Source organism: Oncorhynchus keta, chromosome 19 (assembly GCF_023373465.1).
Source record: "Oncorhynchus keta strain PuntledgeMale-10-30-2019 chromosome 19, Oket_V2, whole genome shotgun sequence".
Lineage (NCBI taxonomy): Eukaryota > Metazoa > Chordata > Actinopteri > Salmoniformes > Salmonidae > Oncorhynchus > Oncorhynchus keta.
Genome location: NC_068439.1, coordinates 77,247,043 through 77,271,543, shown reverse-complemented (window position 1 = coordinate 77,271,543; position 24,501 = coordinate 77,247,043). Strand labels below are relative to the sequence as shown.

The following is a 24,501-nucleotide window of genomic DNA, read 5'->3' as shown; positions in this document are numbered from 1 at the left end:
CTCAGAGTGAGTTCCGATTTCCTACCTGTGTTCCCTCTCTCCTGCTTGGGACAGATTCCTTTAGCGGGCGTCAGCCTCCTCTCCTCTTCTTCCTCCCCATGAGGGGTCACCTGCACCCCCACCTCCACCGGCACCGCCCCTCCCCGCAGCAAGACGGGGTTCCCCCTTTCGCCCGGTTTGGAGAACCCCCCAGGGGCTCGGCCTCCCCCACTGCACCGCCGTCTCTTATGCTCTATGAAGACCAGGATGTCTCCCAGAGGGAATTTGGTCTGGCACCTCCCACAGGTCAAGAGGTCATGCTCCCCTGGCCCCGCCCTCCTCGGAGTGGGGCTGGGAGTGGACGGCTCCGGGGAGCGAGTTCCCACCCCCAACTCATGATTGGCCTCGGCTGTGGGGGAAGATGAAAAGGGGGGTGTTAAGCATGATGTCATCATGGAACAGTTCTAGAACACACTACATCTGATCGTCAACAGCACAAACTGTATCGTACAAAACTAAAGTCAATAACAAATGATGTTTTTCCTTTATGTTTCAGATAACATTACCTGCAAAATGCCATAATTCCATACCACACCAGAGAACCTGCTTAATGTTAAGCATACTGTTTAGTCTCACCACACAAGCAGGCAGCTGTGTTGCTGTAAACCTTCTGCATCAAATAAACCAACCAAACATCTCAGACCCTCAATCTTATCCGGGAGCTGAGATGAGTGAGTGAAGGCGTGGCTGACACACTATGAGTGCAGCTATGAACCGTTTCACAGCGGTCGATGGGTTCCGGTGCAGCTCGCTGTTCTCTGCAATAGCTTCTGCTGTATGGGAACCTCACTACAAGCATGCAAGAAGGTAGGCCACATCCACCCCACGACAGATGTTTATGTTGAGTGGCGACATGTGTGTGTGTGTGTTTGTGTGTGTGTTCGTGTGTCTGTTCGTGTGTGTGAACACAGGTGTATTCTCCGCAGAGAGATCTATAAAGAGAAGCCTCTCCTAACCCAGGTGTATTCTCCTCAGAGAGATCTATAAAGAGAAGCCTCTCCTAACCCAGGTGACAGTACTGCAGGTCTAATTCTCTACACTGTTGACACTGTCATCAATAACCATAAGTCATTCTCTCCTGGTCGTTTTACAGTGAAGTCCCATGGTGTAAATTCATGAAGGACGCTTGCTCTGTAACAATACCCTGATATAACCAATAGGTTACGGTATATACATCTTCTCCCAGAGGGCCTGCAGGAAGCTTGAAGCTCCAGTGACTCTCAGGGCATTCTGTCTGAGCGGGTACCCAGGGAGAGGTGTTGATGTCTGGGAGAGGAGCTTAGCAGAGCCTGCCTCTATCGTCTACCAGCCCCATTTCCCTTCAGTCTCTCGCCCTACAAACATCCATGGGCACAGATCAGTGTGTGTGTGTGTGTGTGTGTGTGTGTGTGTGTGTGTGTGTGTGTGTGTGTGTGTGTGTGTGTGTGTGTGTGTGTGTGTGTGTGTGTGTGTGTGTGTGTGTGTGTGTGTGTGTGTGTGTGTGTGTGTGTGTGTGTGTGTGTGTGTGTGTGTGTGTGTGTGTGTGTGTGTGTGTGTGTGGCTAAACTTCTAGTCACATCTGCTACAGCCAGGCAGTTACACAAAACATGGGTCCCAAAAGACCCCCTATTCCCATAGGGCTCTGGTCAAAAGTAGTGCACTATATAGGGAATAGGGCCCTGGTCTAAAGTAGTGCCCTATATAGGGAATAGGGCTCTGGTCTAAAGTAGTGCCCTATATAGGGAATAGGGCCCTGGTCTAAAGTAGTGCCCTATATAGGGAATAGGGCCCTGGTCTAAAGTAGTGCACTATATAGGGAATAGGGCTCTGGTCTAAAGTAGTGCCCTATATAGGGAATAGGGCCCTGGTCTAAAGTAGTGCACTATATAGGGAATAGGGCCCTGGTCTAAAGTAGTGCACTATATAGGGAATAGGGCTCTGGTCTAAAGTAGTGCACTATATAGGGAATAGGGCCCTGGTCTAAAGTAGTGCACTATATAGGGAATAGGGCCCTGGTCTAAAGTAGTGCACTATATAGGGAATAGGGCCCTGGTCTAAAGTAGTGCACTATATAGGGAATAGGGCCCTGGTCTAAAGTAGTGCACTATATAGGGAATAGGGCCCTGGTCTAAAGTAGTGCCCTATATAGGGAATAGGGCTCTGCTCTAAAGTAGTGCCCTATATAGGGAATAGGGCCCTGGTCTAAAGTAGTGCCCTATATAGGGAATAGGGCCCTGGTCTAAAGTAGTGCACTATATAGGGAATAGGGCTCTGGTCTAAAGTAGTGCACTATATAGGGAATAGGGCCCTGGTCTAAAGTAGTGCACTATATAGGGAATAGGGCCCTGGTCTAAAGTAGTGCACTATATAGGGAATAGGGCCCTGGTCTAAAGTAGTGCACTATATAGGGAATAGGGCCCTGGTCTAAAGTAGTGCACTATATAGGGAATAATGCCCTGGTCTAAAGTAGTGTACAACATAGGGAATAGGGCTCTGGTCTAAAGTAGTGCACTATATAGGGAATAAAGCCCTGGTCTAAAGTTGTGTACTACATTGGGAATAGGGATCTGGTCAAAAGTAGTGCACTATATAGGGAATAAGGTGCCATTTGGGAGGCAGTCTTGAGTTTCACATGGTTTCTTAGTTGCACATAATCTTCCATTATGTCTGTCTTTCCAGTCCATTCCCTGACCTCTGACCTCCTGGCTATTGCCCTGAAGTGATTCTAAGTGTTTTTTCACACAGCATATTTCTCTTAAACGGTATCTTGGAACAGGGCCAAGTCATTTCCATGTCATAAAAGAGAAAGACAAATATGCCGTTCTAACCTCGCCAGGCCAGGATATCACCTGATGGGACCTGTTTCAGTGTGTTTCTATGTGTTTCAGTATGGGCCTTGTGACCGTGTGTCTCCTTAGCCCTGGTATCAAAGCCTCATCTTAGTTGCCAGGGACATTTAAGATGGGTGGGTGGCATAATTTGAAATGAACTCAATTCCTGACATGACTGCAACTATAAGCAGAGAGAGAGAGAGAGAGAGAGAGAGAGAGAGAGAGAGAGAAAGAGATCAAGGAAGGAAGAGAAAGAGAGAGAAATACAATGAGCTCCAAAAGTATTAGACAGTGACACGTTCTTTACTGTTTTGGCTCTGGCACTTTGGACTTAAAATGATACAATAATTACGAGGTTAAAGTGCAGACTGTCAGCTTTAATTTGTGGGTATTTTCATCCATATAGTGTGAACTGTTTAGAAATTACAGAACTTTTTGTGCATATTCCACCACTTTAAGGGAACCAAAAGTATTGGGACAAATTCACTTATATGCGTAAAGAAGGTATAGCCAAACGCACTTCAGCCCAGCTTAAACTCAAAAAGGGGAGATCAGATGCTCGACTGAGAGACTTGAAAATCCCAAAAACATTCCTTACCCCAGGATATTTCTGGTGACTATCCAGAATGAATCAAAATAAGCACTCTGTTGCTGCATAAATCTGATAGATTTATTGACGAGACAAGAAAACAATCGGCTTAAGTTTCAGCATGAATCGCCTTCATCAGAGTAGGAAAAATGTAGGAGGCACCTACAGTATATATCCTCGCAGGGGAGTGTCCCACTCGTCCTACTCAAACATGTCAATCATTTCAATACTGTCAGCAGTAGCAACTACGCAGGTTACTCTCCTCCCCATACAACACAGACTCCTCCCCATACACCACAGACTCCTCCCCATACATTCCAGACTCCTCCCCATAATCCTAGACTCCTCCCCATACATCCCAGACTCCTCCCCTTACATCCCAGACTCTTCCCCATACATCCAAGACTCCTCCCCATACAGCCCAGACTCCTCCCCATACATCCCAGACTCATCCCCATACAGCCCAGATTCCTCCCCATTACATCCCAGACTCATCCCCATACAGCCCAGACTCCTCCCCATACATCCCAGAATCCTCCCCATACATTCCAGACTCCTCCCCATACACCACAGACTCCTCCCCATACATCCCAGACTCCTCCCCATACAGCCTAGACTCCTCCCCATACATTCCAGACTCCTCCCCATTACACTCCAGACTCCTCCCCATACACCACAGACTACTCCCCATACATCCCAGACTCCTCCCCATACATCCCAGACTCCTCCCCATACATCCCAGACTCCTCCCCATACATCCCAGACTCCTCCCCATACATCCCAGACTCCTCCCCATACATCCCAGACTCCTCCCCATACATCCCAGACTCCTCCCCATACATCCCAGACTCCTCCCCATACATCCCAGACTCCTCCCCATACATTACACTTGAATAGCAAAAGACAGAAATAAACAATTTAAAAAAACATATTTACAAAAAAAGATGAGAACGATGGATATTTATTCAGCAGTAAAAAGTGCAGTATTTGGTCCCATATTCGTAGCTAACAATGACTACATCAAGCTTGTGACTCTACAAACTCGTTAGATGCATTTGTTGTTTGTTTTGGTTGTGTTTCAGAATATTTTGTGTCCAATAGAAATTCATGGTAAATAATGTATTGTGTCATTTTGGAGTAACTTTTATTGTAAATTAAGAATAGAATATGTTTCTAAACACTACTACATTAATGTGGATGCTACCATGGTTACAGATCATCCTGGATGAATCCTGAATAATGATGAGAACGTTACAGACACACAGCTGCCATAATGGTGAAAGGTATGTCTTAGGGGTATGATATTTGTGAGTCTGTAACTTTCTCAATCATCATTTTTTTCCCAATTCATTCAGGAATATTCACTTCAACTTCACAGTCATGGTATCCTTTCAAATCCAAAGTGCTGAAGTAAAGAGCCAAAACCACTAAACATGTGTCAATGTCACAATACTTTGGGATTTCACTGTATGTACAGTATATAAAGAGAGAGTTACAACACTGTATATAGACATACTATAACATTTGAAATGTCTTTATTGTTTTGGATCTTTTGTGAGTGAAATTGTTTACCGTGCATTTTGTGTTGTTAATTTCACTTTTGTTTATTATCTATTTCACTTGCTTTGGCAATGTAAATATATGTTTCCCATGCCAATAAATCCCTTAAATTGAATTGAATTGTGAAAGAGAGAAAGAGAGAGACAGAGAGACAGAAAGAGAAGAGAGTATATAGAGAGAGAGAGCGAGAGAGAGAGAGAGAATGAGAGAGAGAGAGAAAGAGAAAAGAGTATATATAGAGAGAGCAAGAGAGAGAGAGAGAGAGAGAGAGAGAGAAGAGATATATATATATATATATATATATATATATATATTATATATATATATAAAGAGAGAGAGAGAGAGAGAGAGAGAGAGAGAGAGAGAGAGAGAGAGAGAGAGAGAGAGAGAGAGAGAGAGAGAGAGAGAAAGAGAGAGAGAGTATATATATAGAGAGAGAGAAAGAGAGTATATATATATAGAGAGAGGGGGGGTGGGGGTAGAAAGAGAGAGCAGAACAGATAGAGAGGGGAACATATGTGTTTGTTAACCCAGGGAGGGTTGAGTAACATGTCCCAGGGCTTAGGACTGTAAATTAGCAGGCGTTGGCACCGTCACAATGCCATAGAAATATCAGCCAACCGCTTGCTCGCTCTGTCAAACATCTTTTAACCGCACCCTACCCTAATCTCCTCATCACCCACCCTCCAGGTCAGGAGAGAGAGACACACATTTACTTTCATAACAAAAAACAAAGTATGTGTAGAAACAACAGAACAGACTTCACAGCTGCAGTTATAATGTTAAACTTGGCACCAATTATGAGGGTTTGAGTTGATAAGGTTGAAACCAAGTAACTAAATCCAGTAACTAAAATCTCACTGATCATCACTTTCCTTCCTATACAATATTTATATGAAGACACAGCTATTAATCAGACAATGACTACGCCACAGGAATGTAAGCTAGGTGGCATTCAGCTCCTGGGAACATTTTTGATATCCTCTCTGGTTGAGCAACTATCATAGTTAAGCAACTATCAGAAGTTTAATGAGATGAGCTGGGTCTAGTGCTTTAATTCATACTCAAGGGGTTATAATTGCAAACACACACACACACACACACACACACACACACACACACACACACACACACACACACACACACACACACACACACACACACACACACACACACACACACACACACACACACACACACACACACACACTAGACTGAATGACATTAGACTGAATGACTAAAGAAAGACAGACTGAATGACTAAAGAAAGACATTACACTGAATGACTAAAGAAAGACATTAGACTGAATGACTAAAGAAATACATTAGACTGAATGACTAAAGAAAGACAGACTGAATGACTAAAGAAAGACATTACACTGAATGACTAAAGAAAGACATTAGACTGAATGACTAAAGAAAGACATTACACTGAATGACTAAAGAAAGACATTAGACTGAATGACTAAAGAAAGACATTAGACTGAATGACTAAAGAAAGACATTAGACTGAATGATTAGATTGAGGACACCCGATAACAGCATTTTCGTGAACAAAACTACAAAAAATTACAAATGATCATGTATTTATATTTCGTATTTATTAAGGATCCCCATTAGTTCCTGCCAAGGCAGCAGCTACTCTTCCTGGGGTTTATTATGGATCCCAATTAGTCCCTGCCAAGGCAGCAGCTACTCTCCCTGGGGTTTATTATGGATCCCCATTAGTTCCTGCCAAGGCAGCAGCTACTCTTCCTGGGGTTTATTATGGATCCCCATTAGTTCCTGCCAAGGTAGCAGCTACTCTTCCTGGGGTTTATTATGGATCCCAATTAGTCCCTGCCAAGGCAGCAGCTACTCTCCCTGGGGTTTATTACGGATCCCCATTAGTTCCTGCCAAGGCAGCAGCTACTCTTCCTGGGGTTTATTATGGATCCCCAGTAGTTCCTGCCAAGGCAGCAGCTACTCTTTCTGAGGTCCAAACACATTAAGACACTTACATTACACAAAACCCCCAGCATAAAACAGTACATCATATAACATTATTATACCACTACATATCTAAAAATACAACATGTATAATACCACGATACAACAATATAACGATGCACGTGTGTGTAGAGAATGTGTGCTAGCATGTACAGTTGAAGTCGGAAGTTTACATACACTTAGGTTGGAGTTATTAAAACTTGTTTTTCAAATTCACTCCACAAATTTCTGGTTAACAAACTATAGTTTTAGCAAGTCGGTCAGGACATCTACTTTGTGCATGACACAAGTAATTTTTCCAACAATTGTTTAAAGACAGATTATTTCACCGTATAAAACAATTCCAGTGGGTCAGAAGTTTACATACCCTATGTTGACTGTGCCTTTAAACAGCTTGGAAAATTCCAGAAAATTATGTCATGGCTTTAGAAGCTTCTGATAGGCTAATTGACATCATTTGAGTCAATTGGAGGTGTACATATAGATGTATTTCAAGGCCTACCTTCAAACTCAGTGCTTCTTTGCTTGACATCATGGGAAAATCAAAAGAAATCAGCCAAGACCTCAGATAAAAGTTGTAGACCTCCACAAGTCTGATTTATCCTTGGGAGCAATTTCCAAATTCCTGAAGGTACCACATTCATATATATATATATATGCCATTTAGCAGACGCTTTTATCCAAAGCGACTTACAGTCATGTGTGCATACATTCTACGTATGGGTGGTCCCGGGAATCGAACCCACTACCCTGGCGTTACAAGCGCCATGCTCTACCAACTGTGCCACAGAAGGACCACTTCATCTGTACAAACAATAGTACGCAAGTATAAACACCATGGGACCACGCAGCCGTCATACCGCTCAGGAAGGAGACGTGTTCTGTCTCCTAGAGATTAACTTACTTTGGTGCAAAAAGTGCAAATCAATCCCAGAACAACAGCAAAGGACCTTGTGAAGATGGAAACATGTACAAAAGTATCTACATCCACAGTAAAACGAGTCCTATATCGACATAACCTGAAAGGCCGCTCAGCAAGGAAGAAGCCACTGCTCCAAAACCGCCATAAAAAAGACAGACTACGGTTTGCAACTGCACATGGGGACAAAGATCGTACTTTTTGTAGAAATGCCCTCTGGTCTGATGAAACAAAAATAGAACTGTTTGGCCATAATGACCATCATTATGTTAGGAGCAAAAAAGAGGTAGGAAAATTGTGAATATATTGAAGCAACATCTCAAGACATCAGTCACGAAGTTAAAGCTTGATCGCAAATGGGTCTTCCAAATGGACAATGATCCCAAGCATACTTCCAAAGTTGTGGCAAAATGGCTTATGGACAACAAAGTCAAGGTATTGGAGTGGCCATCACAAAGCCCTGGCATCAACTGAAAAAGCGTGTGCGAGCAAGGAGGCCTACAAACCTGACTCAGTTACACCAACTCTGTCAGGAGGATTGGGCCAAAATTCACCCAGCTTATTGTGGAAGGCTCCCGAAACGTTTGACCCAACTTAAACAATGTAAAGGCAATTCTACCAAATACTAATTGAGTGTATGTAAACTTATGACCCACTGGGAATGTGATTAAATAAATAAAAGCTGAAATAAATTATTCTCTCTACTATTATTCTGACATTTCACATTCTTAAAATACAGTGGTGATCCTAACTGACTTTAGACAGGGGATTTTTACTAGGATTAAATGTCAGGAATTGTGGAAAAAAGTTTAAATGTATATGGCTAAGGTGTATGTAAACTTCCGACTTCAACTGTATGTGTGTATGTTTGTGTAAATTTGTGACAATGTAGAGATTGACACAAACTGATACTACTGTAACAGTGCTACAGTTCATTCAGTGTATCCACGGCAGACTGACTGATAAGTCCAGGGGCATTTGAGACTGACTGATAAGTCCAGGGGCATTTGAGACTGACTGATAAGTCCAGGGGCATTTGAGAATGACTGATAAGTCCAGGGGTATTTGAGACTGACTGATAAGTCCAGGTGCATTTGAGAATGACTGATAAGTCCAGGGGCATTTGAGAATGACTGATAAGTCCAGGGGCATTTGAGACTGACTGATAAGTCCAGGGGCATTTGAGAATGACAGATAAGTCCTGGGGCATTTGAGACTGACTGATAAGTCCTGGGGCATTTGAGACTGACTGATAAGTCCAGGGGCATTTGAGACTGACTGATAAGTCCTGGGGCATTTGAGACTGACTGATAAGTCCAGGGGCATTTGAGACTGACTGATAAGTCCAGGGGCATTTGAGACTGACTGATAAGTCCAGGGGCATTTGAGACTGACTGATAAGTCCTGGGGCATTTGAGACTGACTGATAAGTCCAGGGGCATTTGAGACTGACTGATAAGTCCTGGGGCATTTGAGACTGACTGATAAGTCCAGGGGCATTTGAGACTGACTGATAAGTCCAGGGGCATTTGAGACTGACTGATAAGTCCTGGGGCATTTGAGACTGACTGATAAGTCCAGGGGCATTTGAGACTGACTGATAAGTCCAGGGGCATTTGAGACTGACTGATAAGTCCTGGGGCATTTGAGACTGACTGATAAGTCCTGGGGCATTTGAGAATGACTGATAAGTCCAGGGGCATTTGAGACTGACTGATAAGTCCAGGGGCATTTGAGACTGACTGATAAGTCCTGGGGCATTTGAGAATGACTGATAAGTCCAGGGGCATTTGAGACTGACTGATAAGTCCTGGGGCATGTGTCTGATAATTAGATACATTTCTAGAATGAGTTCAGGCCTGTCATACTCCCACTGTGTTTTCCCTTTAGCGACTGGCTGTGCTAACACACACACACACACACACACACACACACACACACTCTCTTTTCCAAGAGATGGGGGTGAGATCCTTTGCTGTCTTCAATAGAAATGACACAATGCCACCAACGATACACACTGATGGTTCTGATCAAAAATGTAAATGACAAAAGCGATCCTGTTTAATCGTGTGTTTTCTCCAGGGTGAGATCCAAGGCAGTAGCTGCTGTTACAGTGTGTGTGTGTGTGTGTGTGTGTGTGTGTGTGTGTGTGTGTGTGTGTGTGTGTGTGTGTGTGTGTGTGTGTGTGTGTGTGTGTGTGTGTGTGTGTGTGTGTGTGTGTGTGTGTGTGTGTGTGTGTGTGTGGGTGTGTTTCATTATCTTATTATCGTATTATCTTATTATCGTATTATCCCTCTCAGTGACATCTCATATCATTAACCTAGATCCCTAATTTCAGACATAAAGTGATGAATCAAGTTCATGTCAATAACGTTGACAAGATGTTCTATAAGAGATGTTTGTGTGTTATCTGTTTAGGTTTCCTTTCGGTTACTAGTCCAACACTCTAACCACTAGGCTACCCTGCCGCCCCGTGAGAGGTTCAAGGGAAAAATTGATTTTCTCATAAAAATAGTATTTCATCGCAAATAAATAAACAGTTGCATTTTCTAAGATATCATTTTATGATATACTTTTTAAAATTATTGAATTAATCTTAAATTATTAGCCTTTTACAACATTTTTGGTATCATTTCACACAGACACAGAGACAGAGACAGACACAGACGCACACACACAGACACACACACACAGACACTGACACAGACACAGACCCACACACATTACCAGTAATGATCCTATTCTGAATGTACATTAACATAAACTAACTCGACCTCAGGTAGCAACTACAGAGTGGTCAAACATCCTTATACTCCATGTTAATGTTCCATAGGAGATCTGCTGAGATACTGTAGGCCATCTTTCATGTGTTTCTTTTGAAAAACACAGACAGGATGCTGTATGTACATAGAGGCCCTCCACTTGTAACAGCAGATAGTGAGTATGAACATGAACAAATGACAATCCTGAGGTCATGAGGGGCACGAAAACATCACTGACCCTCACATCGTAATAGAACATGAGTTACATCCCCGACTGGGAAGGTCAATGTTCCACCAAAAAAAAAGTCTAATTTACAAGAAAGTGAAAAAGTCAATCTAGTCTTTGAACTGTCAGACGTTATTGCCATATACACACTGAGTGTACAAAACATTAGGAACACCTGCTCTTTCCATGACATAAGACTGACCAGGAGAATCTAGGTGAAAGCCATGATCCCTCATTGATGTCACTTGTTAAAATCCACTCCAATCAGTGTCGACTCATTGGAGGCGTTGAGACAATTGAGACATGGATCGTGTATCAGTGCCATTCAGAGGTTGAATGGGCAAGACAAAAGAGTTAAAGTGGCTTGGGACGGCGTACCATAGTCGGCACACCGGTATGAGTGTGCCGAGAACTTCAACGTCGCTGGGGTTTTTCACGCTCAACAGTTTCCCCCGTGTGTGTCAAGAATGGTTCACCACCCAAAGGACATCCAGATAACTTCACACAACTGTAGGAGGCATTGAAGTCAACATGGGCCGGCATCTCTGTGGAACGCTTTGGACACCTTGTAGAGTCAACATGGGCCGGCATCTCTGTGGAACGCTTTGGGCACCTTGTAGAGTCAACATGGGCCGGCATCTCTGTGGAACGCTTTGGGCACCTTGTAGAGTCAACATGGGCCGGCAACTCTGTGGAACGCTTTGGACACCTTGTAGAGTCAACATGGGCCGGCATCTCTGTGGAACGCTTTGGGCACCTTGTAGAGTCAACATGGGCCGGCATCTCTGTGGAACGCTTTGGACACCTTGTAGAGTCAACATGGGCCGGCAACTCTGTGGAACGCTTTGGACACCTTGTAGAGTCAACATGGGCCGGCATCTCTGTGGAACGCTTTGGACACCTTGTAGAGTCAACATGGGCCGGCAACTCTGTGGAACGCTTTGGACACCTTGTAGAGTCAACATGGGCCGGCATCTCTGTGGAACGCTTTGGACACCTTGTAGAGTCAACATGGGCCGGCATCTCTGTGGAACGCTTTGGACACCTTGTAGAGTCAACATGGGCCGGCATCTCTGTGGAACGCTTTGGACACCTTGTAGAGTCAACATGGGCCGGCATCTCTGTGGAACGCTTTGGGCACCTTGTAGAGTCAACATGGGCCGGCAACTCTGTGGAACGCTTTGTACACCTTGTAGAGTCAACATGGGCCGGCAACTCTGTGGAACGCTTTGGACACCTTGTAGAGTCAACATGGGCCGGCATCTCTGTGGAACGCTTTGGACACCTTGTAGAGTCAACATGGGCCGGCATCTCTGTGGAACGCTTTGGGCACCTTGTAGAGTCAACATGGGCCGGCAACTCTGTGGAACGCTTTGTACACCTTGTAGAGTCAACATGGGCCGGCAACTCTGTGGAACGCTTTGGACACCTTGTAGAGTCAACATGGGCCAGCAACTCTGTGGAACGCTTTGGACACCTTGTAGAGTCAACATGGGCCGGCATCTCTGTGGAACGCTTTGGACACCTTGTAGAGTCAATGGTCCGACAAATTCAGGCTGGTCTGAGTGCAAAAGGGGGTGCGCCTCAATATTAGGAAGGTGTTCCTAATGTTTTGTACACTTTGGGATTCTTACAGTTTATGTCTCTGTAGAAATTAGTTGTAGTAATTAATGTACAGTACGCTACACACCTGTCTATGTGGATGTGCAGGTCTGAGAGAGAGAGAGAGAGAGAGAGAGAGAGAGAGAGAGAGAGAGAGAGAGAGAGAGAGAGAGAGAGAGAGAGAGAGAGAGAGAGAGAGAGAGAGAGAAAGAGAAAGACAAAGAGAGAGAAAGTACACTCAGCATTTACAGCAAGTCAGAACGTCCAGAAATATGCTGATATTCTCGTTCTCTTCTCTTCTTCCCAACATGACCTGTAGAACCATAGCTGCAGGCTAACTAGCTTGGTTGAGCAAGTCTTCAAACAGACATCAATATGTACAGTCAAGATATGTCGTTGACTAAATTAAACTGTCAGTTTAGTTTACGCCTTCTTCGACCTAACATCTTCCTTTAGCAGTGTTGGGGAAGCCACTCAATCAATAAGGTGTACCAAACTTCCAATTACTATCAATATAGTGTACCAAACTTCCAATTACTATCAATATAGTGTACCAAACTACCAATTACTATCAATATAGTGTACCAAACTTCCAATTACTATCAATATAGTGTACCAAACTACCAATTACTATCAATATAGTGTACCAAACTACCAATTACTATCAATATAGTGTACCAAACTACCAATTACTATCAATATAGTGTACTAAACTACCAATTACTATCAATATAGTGTACCAAACTACAAATTACTATTAATATAGTGTACCAAACTACCAATGACTATCAATATAGTGTACCAAACTACCAATTACTATCAATATAGTTAACCAAACTACCAATTACTATCAATATAGTGTACCAAACTACCAATTACTATCAATATAGTGAACCAAACTACCAATTACTATCAATTGTAAGTCGCTCTGGATAAGAGCGTCTGCTAAATGACTTAAATGTAAATGTAATATAGTGTACCAAACTACCAATTACTTCAAATTAAAGGAAAGTAAGGTACTCTAAAGCTAACCTGAAGGAAAATATAGTATCCAATCTAAATCTGAAATACCATAGACTACAAATTGTAAGAACAGATCACTCTGGAGTCAGAATGTGCAATTTAGCCCAGTAAACACAACACTCAAGTGAGATTAAGGCAGGTCTGAGGCCATAAAAAAATGAATGTATTGCCTACATCGACAAAATCATAAACGGTATTTTACGTCTCCATTTAAATCACTGTCAATCCACTGTCATCACTATCATGGACGTCATCGCTATCATCGCTATCATGGACGTCATCACTATCATCGCTATCATGGACGTCATCACTATCATCCGTCGCTATCATCGCTATCATGGACGTCATCACTATCATCCGTCGCTATCATCGCTATCATGGACGTCATCACTATCATCCGTCGCTATCATCGCTATCATGGACGTCATCACTATCATCCGTCGCTATCATCGCTATCATGGACGTCATCACTATCATCCGTCGCTATCATGGACGTCATCACTATCATCCGTCGCTATCATCGCTATCATGGACGTCATCACTATCATCCGTCGCTATCATCGCTATCATGGACGTCATCACTATCATCCGTCGCTATCATCGCTATCATGGACGTCATCACTATCATCCGTCGCTATCATCGCTATCATGGACGTCATCACTATCATCCGTCGCTATCATCGCTATCACGGACGTCATCACTATCATCCGTCGCTATCATGGACGTCATCACTATCATCCGTCGCTATCATGGACGTCATCACTATCATCCGTCGCTATCATCGCTATCATGGACGTCATCACTATCATCCGTCGCTATCATCGCTATCATGGACGTCATCACTATCATCCGTCGCTATCATCGCTATCATGGACGTCATCACTATCATCCGTCGCTATCATCGCTATCACGGACGTCATCACTATCATCCGTCGCTATCATCGCTATCATGGACGTCATCACTATCATCCGTCGCTATCGTCGCTATCACGGACGTCATCACTATCATCCGTCGCTATCATGGACGTCATCACTATCATCCGTCGCTATCATGGACGTCATCACTATCATCCGTCGCTATCATCGCTATCATGGACGTCATCACTATCATCCGTCGCTATCATCGCTATCACGGACGTCATCACTATCATCCGTCGCTATCATCGCTATCATGGACGTCATCACTATCATCCGTCGCTATCGTCGCTATCATGGACGTCATCACTATCATCGCTATCATGGACGTCATCACTATCATCCGTCGCTATCATCGCTATCATGGACGTCATCACTATCATCCGTCGCTATCATCGCTATCACGGACGTCATCACTATCATCCGTCGCTATCATCGCTATCATGGACGTCATCACTATCATCCGTCGCTATCGTCGCTATCATGGACGTCATCACTATCATCGCTATCACGGACGTCATCACTATCATCCGTCGCTATCATCGCTATCATGGACGTCATCACTATCATCCGTCGCTATCGTCGCTATCATGGACGTCATCACTATCATCGCTATCACGGACGTCATCACTATCATCCGTCGCTATCATCGCTATCATGGACGTCATCACTATCATCCGTCGCTATCATCGCTATCATGGACGTCATCACTATCATCCGTCGCTATCGTCGCTATCATGGACGTCATCACTATCATCGCTATCATGGACGTCATCACTATCATCCGTCGCTATCATCGCTATCACGGACGTCATCACTATCATCCGTCGCTATCATCGCTATCATCGCTATCACGGACGTCCCTAAGATCAACCTCATTGAATGTGGTATTGATATCTCAAAAAACAAGGAACATTTGAACTTTATCGGTCCTGAGATGTCCAGCCCTTATTTTTAGGCTCACAATTATGTGTTTTGCCATGTTATTTTTTAGGATAACCAGGACTACAAGTAGAAGACAAAACTATTTGACATTAACAATTTTACTGACAAAAGTAAATCAAATGAACCATTTTTTACCAGGTTTGTGCTTTGGCAGACCAGATGTATTTATCAGGTCTGTCTGCAAAAGCAGGAACCTGATAAAACATGTATTTACATGGATGCTGTAAGTACAGAAATGGTTTACTCACTGGGAAATTAATATCCAACTAGTCAGTGACAACTGTGTGGAGTTTGTGACAGCAACTCTGTGAATTTATGTGAGCTTATTACATTATTATAGACACTATGTCCTGTTAAGCCCTTACCTTCTTACGACTCTTGTGTAGCTGGTGTAGTCTCAGCGTTTCATATATAGCTTTTATTAGTTTGTAGCTCAAACCATTGGGACTCTACAGACATTTGTTGTATAAAAGACCTGGCTACGGGCCTCTTCTGCCCTTGTCTTACAAACACCGCTGTAGCTCAGCCCCCGTTAATCACACAGAATAATGCTTGGTATCTACGGATGCAGATGGAATAGACGAAGCCAGTGGTACTACACAGTCTGTACACAATGTTTAAAAGGGGTTATAAGTCCAAAACGCCCCGACGATAGGGTGGGACTCATTGGCTTTTTAACAACTCATTCTTTGTATAATGTAATGCTAATGGTCAAAATCATCTATAATCATCTTCTCCTCGTGAATCATAACGTCAGATTCACTCCAGATTTGGGATTAAGACTCATTACATCAGACTTTAATGGTTTTGATAGAAAAAAATAGTTGTTGCATTAAAATATGTCCGCTCTGTATCTATAGATGTACGTTAGCACATGTACTAGTTCTAAAAACAAATACAGGAAAAAATCTTCTCATGAATCATAAATCAGATTGATTTGGTATATATGAACTCAATGAATTAGCCAATGATTTGAGAATGATTAGTTGATGAATTCAACGTCGACCACGCTACACCACTAGGTGGCATTATATCACACCAGGGCTTTTTAAGAACTGAACCCATGGACATGGGGCCATGAAACTTGGTATGTAAACCTTATGTATATATCCTTAGAATCTTTGTGAATATAAAGTCAATGCAACTTTAGATGGCTGCACCAGACCAGTTGGTGGCACTATAGATGTCATTGGCACCAGACCAGTTGGTGGCAATATAGATGTCATTGGCACCAGACCAGTTGGTGGCACTATAGATGTCATTGGCACCAGACCAGTTGGTGGCAATATAGATGTCATTGGCACCAGACCAGTTGGTGGTACTATAGATGTCATTGGCACCAGACCAGTTGGTGGCAATATAGATGTCATTGGCACCAGACCAGTTGGTGGCACTATAGATGTCATTGGCACCAGACCAGTTGGTGGCAATATAGATGTCATTGGCACCAGACCAGTTGGTGGCACTATAGATGTCATTGGCACCAGACCAGTTGGTGGCAATATAGATGTCATTGGCACCAGACCAGTTGGTGGTACTATAGATGTCATTGGCACCAGACCAGTTGGTGGCAATATAGATGTCATTGGCACCAGACCAGTTGGTGGTACTATAGATGTCATTGGCACCAGACCAGTTGGTGGTACTATAGATGTCATTGGCACCAGACCAGTTGGTGGCAATATAGATGTCATTGGCACCAGACCAGTTGGTGGCAATATAGATGTCATTGGCACCAGACCAGTTGGTGGTACTATAGATGTCATTGGCACCAGACCAGTTGGTGGTACTATAGATGTCATTGGCACCAGACCAGTTGGTGGTACTATAGATGTCATTGGCACCAGACCAGTTGGTGGTACTATAGATGTCATTGGCACCAGACCAGTTGGTGGTACTATAGATGTCATTGGCACCAGTGGCACCCAAAGATACTAGATCAATAACTATTGGTCAAGTGGACTTTGTCTTGAGCAAAGGAATGTTAGATTTAAATTATACGTGAAATATTGTTAAAATAACACAGAAAATATTTTACTTATCTTAACATAAACCATTAGTCAAATTGACCCCAAGATTTGTAAATAAACTCAATACATTAAGTAATGACTTAAAAATGAAAATATTTAACTAGGCAAGTCAGTTAAGAACAAATTCTTATTTACAATGACAGCCTACTCCGGCCAAATCCAGACGATGCTGGGCCAATTGTGCCTTACGAGAGTCCCAATCACGGCGGGATGTGATACAGCCTGGATTTGAACCAGGTCCTATAGTGATGCCTCTAGCACTGAGATGCAGTGCCTTAGACTGCTGCGTCACGCGGGAGCCTGAGAATTTAAGAATGATTACCTGCGGCATTCAAGGTAACCAGCCTACAGCACTAGGCTAAACTACACTTGCGTCAACCATGGCATTGAGAGAAAAACGTGGTAATGCTTTCAGTGATTGCACATAACGGAAAATAGTTCCTACATGATAGAGTGCTTGCTTTGTTATCCAACTGATCGTGTCCTTTCTGTCATCCTGTGAACCCCGTTCATAGCTGCTCAAAGCTACTATATACTATTTTTGCAAAAAAAAAGTAGTTTGTAGTTCCAGTAGTTAGCTACAACGCTACAAAAAAAGTAATTAACTACAGGTAACACTACCAAGATTTCAATTTAGTTCAACTACCACCAAGCTACAGTAAAATGTACTTGAATTACTAGTTGAACTACTCTCCAACAATGTCCTTTAGCCTCTGGTCTCACCCTCCCTCCCTCCCTCCTTATACGCACCTCCGTCCCTCTCCCCTTCCCTCCCTCCCCCTTCTTATACGCACCTCCCTCCTTATACGCACCTCCCTCCCTCCTTATACGCACCTCCGTCCCTCTCCCCTTCCCTCTCTCCCTCCTCTCCCTACCAGATGGGTGTATTGCCTCCAGGGCTAACCTGGGGGTTATGGCATGATACAAGGCAGCTCGCCCAGTATCGGTTTACACACATATGAGCACACTACGTGTATTTGGTTTAATTCATTTGCAGGGCCTATACTGTAAATACAGGCATGGACACATGCAAACACACAAAACCTCACACACACACGGAATGCATATGTACACACGCAGACACAGGTGGACAGAATTAGGGACAGGTGGGGAGACAGATGGGCAGATGGACACATACAAATTCTAAATTCTCTTTCTCTTGTTCTCTCCCTCTCTGTCTTTCTCTCTTTCCTAGTTTATAGTCTAATTACATTTCTTTCATAGACTATATGCATTGTATTTAACGTTAAAGTTGAATCGTTTAAATCCTCTGGCTTAGCGTTATGCCAGTAACTGTTCTGTGCTTCCCAGTCATAAATACATACACGCCCACATGCAAACACACACACACACACACACACGCACAGTTTCAGATATTCGCTATAGATAACTAGGTTGTCGTTGAAGAAGCATTTTCAAACTTTTTGAAATATTTGAACACACGGTTCGTTCCGTAGCTCTGTAAGCAAATGAGCCATAGGTGTGTAGGAGTTATTATAGTGGTGGAATGTCCCCTGAGCCTTGTGTGATGTTACGAGCTGCATCCCGAGGGCTGTTGATGAACTTAAACACAGACCTGCCTCGGGCTCACCTGTCCATCATCCTCACCGATTCTTCAACTGAAAAACGGGTGATTTGTGAGACAGAAAACAACACCCTTTCCTGCTGCTAACCCTACAATGCAGATGTAGCATCTCTTACAAACCTGTTACATCTCCCGTCCTTTCAGTAATACATGTAATCTAATAACACTTACAGTGGGCGCAGGCAATGGGCCTGTACCTATTTCAGCTCTACTCATGAGCACATTATATGCATACATGGGGAAGGGGATTGCTGTGAACGACACCTGATGAAAACAACTGTAATACAAAACTCCTGTCCTCGTCCTGCAGCAACTGACCAGGTTGCTGATTTAACTGCTATCATGTTAAGACTCCTCTCACCTGCTATGAAGAGAGAATGACAGCACTTGAATGTGATTACTCAGGCCTATTGATAACCAATGGCTGCTGCTGTCTGATAGCCGACAGTGGGAATCCAGTCCCAGCTGCAGCAAGCAGGGATCCAACAACTGCAGAGCATCTCGTATATAGGATGCATGCCTACGCTACAACAGTATTACAAGTCACATCAGCACGCAAGGTTAGACCACAACTGAAGGTAACAGGATCTACACTGAGAATGTTAGGCCTTCCTTTGTCTTGGGGTGAAAATTGAAACAGCCTTTGTGACATGCAAAATTATTTTGGTTCAAAATAAATTATTTAAATTTAATTCTTCAAGCTGTTATGATTATACTTGCTTTATAAAAAATAAAAAATAAAAATATATATATACTTGGTATTGATATATGGGATTGAGGGTTAAAATACTGAAAGATTAAAAAGTCATGATAGAATAATAATAAGATTTAAATGTCCAATAAATTGGGGATAAATCCAATAGAAAGGCTGCAGAGTAAATGATTATTCTACATGTTAAATAGTGTTGGGTAGGACATAATGTACCTAACCCAGCTCAACACAAAACAGATTTATCCAAAGATTACATCATAAACCTCTGTTATGAATTAGCTAGATTTAGGACACTATGAAATTGGATTTAAGAACGGGAGAGAGCGCTGGGAAAACTCTGGATTTATTTAACTGATTTAAAATGTGATTATGTGACGTATTTTACTCATATGCCCACAACAATCTTCAATCAGATGTAATCTATAACATATCGGTTCGGGCCTGGGAAATTCACTTCGATTAACTACTGATGATTACGGCATTAAGTGAAGGCCTGCCTACCCGAATCCACCAGCCTGGAATCTACGACAAGAAGCGAATCGTTTTCAAGCATTTTGGTTACGTTGGTGGTACTTTAGAGCCCCCGTCCTTTTCCAATATAAGTTATCATAGGCCTACCAGACGGCTGAACATCAACTAACTATTCACAACCTTGATCCAAATGCTCTTCTTCTCTCCCAATAACTTGGTATCCAGACATGGCTTTTCGCTAATAAAGTGCAGGTCTATAATGCACAATATGCCGATAATACCCGCAACAACTCCGGCCAAAAGAAAGAAACGATTAGACTGCATAGAATAATTATATAATCAATATTCACCTGAATGTCACGCTGACATAAATACATAGTTTTCGTCTAGCAGAAAAGGGTATAGGCAATATAATTCTCAAAATGCATGGTTGAATGGGCTAACTTAGATAATAAAGGGTTTCAGGGAAATCAGGAAGATACATTTCACGGACTGATCAAGGAATTATTGATGTCTTCTAAGTATTGGTGTGTGTGTGTGTGTGTGTGTGTGTGTGTGTGTGTGTGTGTGTGTGTGTGTGTGTGTGTGTGTGTGTGTGTGTGTGTGTGTGTGTGTGTGTGTGTGTGTGTGTGTGTGTGTGTGTGTGTGTGTGTGTGTGTGTGTGTGTGTGTGTGTGTGTGTGTGTGTGTGTGTGTGTGTGTGAGAGATATGGCGTAATGCACAACTAAAGTCTAATTGAATATGTTTTGAAAGGCTTCCAAGCAACCAGGATGTTATTTATCTTCGCACACAGTAGTCTATGAGTGTCACATCTCTTCTCAACAAATTGTACTTTAAAACACAAGTGCAATTTTGGTTAATTAATTTCAATAACACAATGCCTAATAGCCACTTGACATTTAGCCACAGGGATAGAAATGTACGATTCGACAATAGGCTATTAGAATGAATAAATACATTATCTTTACATTTGGAATTGTAAATTGTGAAATAAAATAGTATGTATTTTGTTGCACAATTATTTTGATTTTAAATGTGAATTAATTATTGGTTGAATACGCCCGAAACAATAACCTATAAAGGCTGGTTATAACCATGAATGCACGCTCGATTTTTTTTTTCAGGACATCAGTAGGTCCTTACAAAGAAAGTTATTCTGGACTTTTGATTTTTCAGGTTCTTGCAAAGACTACTTAAAAATCAGACCATTCCACCCCTCTTGCAAAGATAAAAAAAAAGTGGTTTGCATTAAACATAAATAGCTATGCTATAGAATAAGATACGTGTTTAAAATGTGTCTTGCTTGCTCCAGTATCACACCGTAAACATGTAGGCCTAAATTCATCCTAATAATTGCGCGTGATAATGGTAAATATGCTAAATTCACATATTTAGGCTATTAACAATTGATCTATAAGGTGATCATACTCACGTCGTATTGTTTCTCTTTGCGACAGTGGTAGGTGCTGAGGGTTCCCCTGCTTGCGACGGGACATTGCCCCTGCATCTACTCTGGCATCGCCCGGAGACCTGCGCTTGGGGTTGGCTTGCTCCGTGATGATCCTCCGCTGGTCTGGTGCCCGGTAACTTTTTAAAAATTGCTTCCAATTCAGACGATTTACACAAAGCTACTGCAAGTGAAAATGAGCCTAGTGTGTTTGTATTGTGGTTGTTGAAAGGCGGGTAAAAACCGTTGGTCAATTGTCCAGTTCTCTTATCGCAGAATCACTCACACTAAACGCAACACCTGCAATTGCCAAAGGAAGCTTTAGGACATAACAGAAACATGCAGGTGCATGCAAATATTTCTGTACGGTTATGTTTTGTTAATACAGCAATGGATATTGTAATAATTGCAGAGAATAACGATCATTTAAATTCCGACGAAGTGCCCTCTTCTGCAGCGCGTTGACAACTGGAGAAGCCTACGGTGCATGCCACTCTTCGACCGATGGGTCAATATTCGATTCAACTGTCACCTCTTCTTCTCCTCTGATATGTTCTTAAATAATTATAACAAATTAGCTACTCATTTACGTGATGTGAGCTTTGGCCCCATTCAGTCCTCGCGGCGCGCGTCTTGGCAACGGTGAACGGAATGGCATGAAACTCTACGCTCTAGGAGTTGAGGGGGAGACGGAGACAACAGCCAGTGACAGCCAAACACCTCCTCTTTCTCTCATTCCAAACAGCGGAGGTCCAGTGTTTCCGTCTTGTTGCTTTGGGAGGACCCCTTCGTGTGTGTGTGGCTGGGGTTGCCTCTGTACAATGGGATAAGAATTCAAGTTCAAGTGCGGACGTGACGTTGCGTCCACGCTGAGAGAGACATTAGTGGGACTTGGGGGCAGTGGGGGCGACTAGCGGTGACTCGCGTGCCCATTGGCTTACCTGGAGTACGCGCGTTTGGCGCGTGCGGTAAGGAATCAAATGGACACAGCGCGAGGAAACCAACGCAAACCGTGTGCGCATGCAGCGCAGACAACCCGTTCCAAATCGCTTTCACAATGAGATGATGGCATATCATGTAACAGATTTCAAGGTGGATTTTGAAAAAGCTTTAAACTGTCAATAAGGCTACTTTGAGCCTGAGTAATTTGAAGACTGGGGTTTTGGGGTAAGCATAGAAGTGATTTGGTCCAAATTAGATTTGATTCTACATTCAATAGGCTACCGACATTCGCTTTGCGTAAATGCTATAGCAATTTTTCTTAAAGATTATGTTTATTACTAATGCAGTGTTTCAGTTGTTTATCATTTTGCTAATATGTAAAATAAGACACGGAGGCCTACATAAAAAATGCTGTGCCAAAAAGAACATTAGGCTATAATTAATTGAGGCATTAATGCAATAATGCATAATAAAAAATAACCCACCCATTGTTATGAGGACAGTATATTTTAATTTTGTGCATTAGACACTCTCAGACATGTTGGCCTATAATGATTCTTGAATTAATTGAGGTAGCAAACATTTCACATTTTAAACAATAACAATTTATGGGAAAGCAGTCCATTGTGACATGTATAACAATAGACAGACATACTGCACAGGTATGCCAAAAGGGAAATCTGCCCTGTGTTTGTCTGTGTTCTACATATTCATTCTCCACCTTGTTGTGAAGCAACAGTACCCTCTGTTGGCATGACGATGTTAGCCTCCTCTAACGTTCCCCTGTGGCTGTGTGTCACTTTATTGGGTTTCATTGTACAATATGTGCATTATTAGCGAGTCTCAGAACAGTTGATCTCTCAACTGTCACATTTCCTCACATCATTTTCTCCTTTAAAAATGCCACTTAATTTGCCATAATAGGGATTTCTATACCAATTTAAATCATTCCTATTTGGACAGGATGATCAGGTCAGTCAAGTACTATGGCCTCATTGAGAGAAAAAAACCCACCTTCAATAACATTAAAGTGTAATGCTCTCTGGTCATCATAGATTGGATGATGAAACTGAATGACCCACTTGAGAGACATTAGTGTATAAAGGTTAACACCACAATTCCAATTATTCCAGACTGTTTGTAACATTCTTTTAGATAAATACGTGCACTTAAATAGTTTTAACACTTCATACATGTAGATTTCCTAGGACCTCACCTTTGTCTGTCCAGTCACGCCCCAATTAGTGTAAAAGAGGGGCATCTTTAATCTAATGAAGTATCATGTAAGTACTACAGCACACTAATTGCTATATTGTTCACATACGAATGGGGACATTTTAGTGACTGCAAAATGTAGTATGATCAAATTAAGTATGATCAAATTAAGTATGATCGAATTAAGTATGATCAAATTAAAATGAACTTCATGTGGACACAATTTCCAACTGAGGCAATGACATACAACATTTATTATAGGCTGCGATGAATATTACATGAAAGTACATTTTAAGAGCATTAGAAGTCTGATTGCTTGAGGCCAGGCCTATGGGATGTCCGGGACAGTCATTATTTATATAAATGAAATGTCATATCAGCTCTGTCTCAAATCAACATAACCTCAGAAGACCCTGACGTAGAAACGGTGTACGGAAATCGAATAGGTAATCTATGTGTGTTGTCAACAAGCAGAGCGTTTTGACAAGAGGGCATTGTACACAGAGTGACTGGTATCTATATATACGTTTGTATATTTTAACAGGCAGGGCAATTAAGAGCAGATTCTCATTTACAATGAATTCTCTGTTTAACCATTTCTATTGCTATTATTATTTTATCTAGTCCATTAACATTGTTACTTGATAATTCTGCTGAATTCCATAACCTATTTATTTTCTATTGTTAATCATAGTTACTCTTTTTTATAATGTCACTTG

The 24,501-nt window shown here is 42.4% G+C and overlaps 1 protein-coding gene across 2 annotated transcripts in view; it reads right to left on the bottom strand.

Annotated features, from left to right (window-relative positions):
- LOC118373377 (B-cell lymphoma/leukemia 11B-like) overlaps positions 1-23,009 on the bottom strand; it is a 57,688-nt gene extending 34,679 nt beyond the window's left edge. Inside the window, exons 1-2 of one of the 2 annotated variants that reach the window (XM_052471346.1) lie at positions 21,611-23,009; positions 26-388 (exon numbers count right to left, since the gene is read on the bottom strand). In XM_052471346.1, coding sequence (XP_052327306.1) covers positions 26-388; positions 21,611-21,674 — 427 coding nt within the window. In that variant the 5' untranslated portion in view covers positions 21,675-23,009. Of the gene's footprint in view, positions 1-25; positions 389-545; positions 652-21,610 lie in introns of those variants that run through there. The other variant, XM_052471347.1, reaches the window with a different exon arrangement.
- Between the last annotated feature and the right edge of the window lie 1,492 nt (positions 23,010-24,501).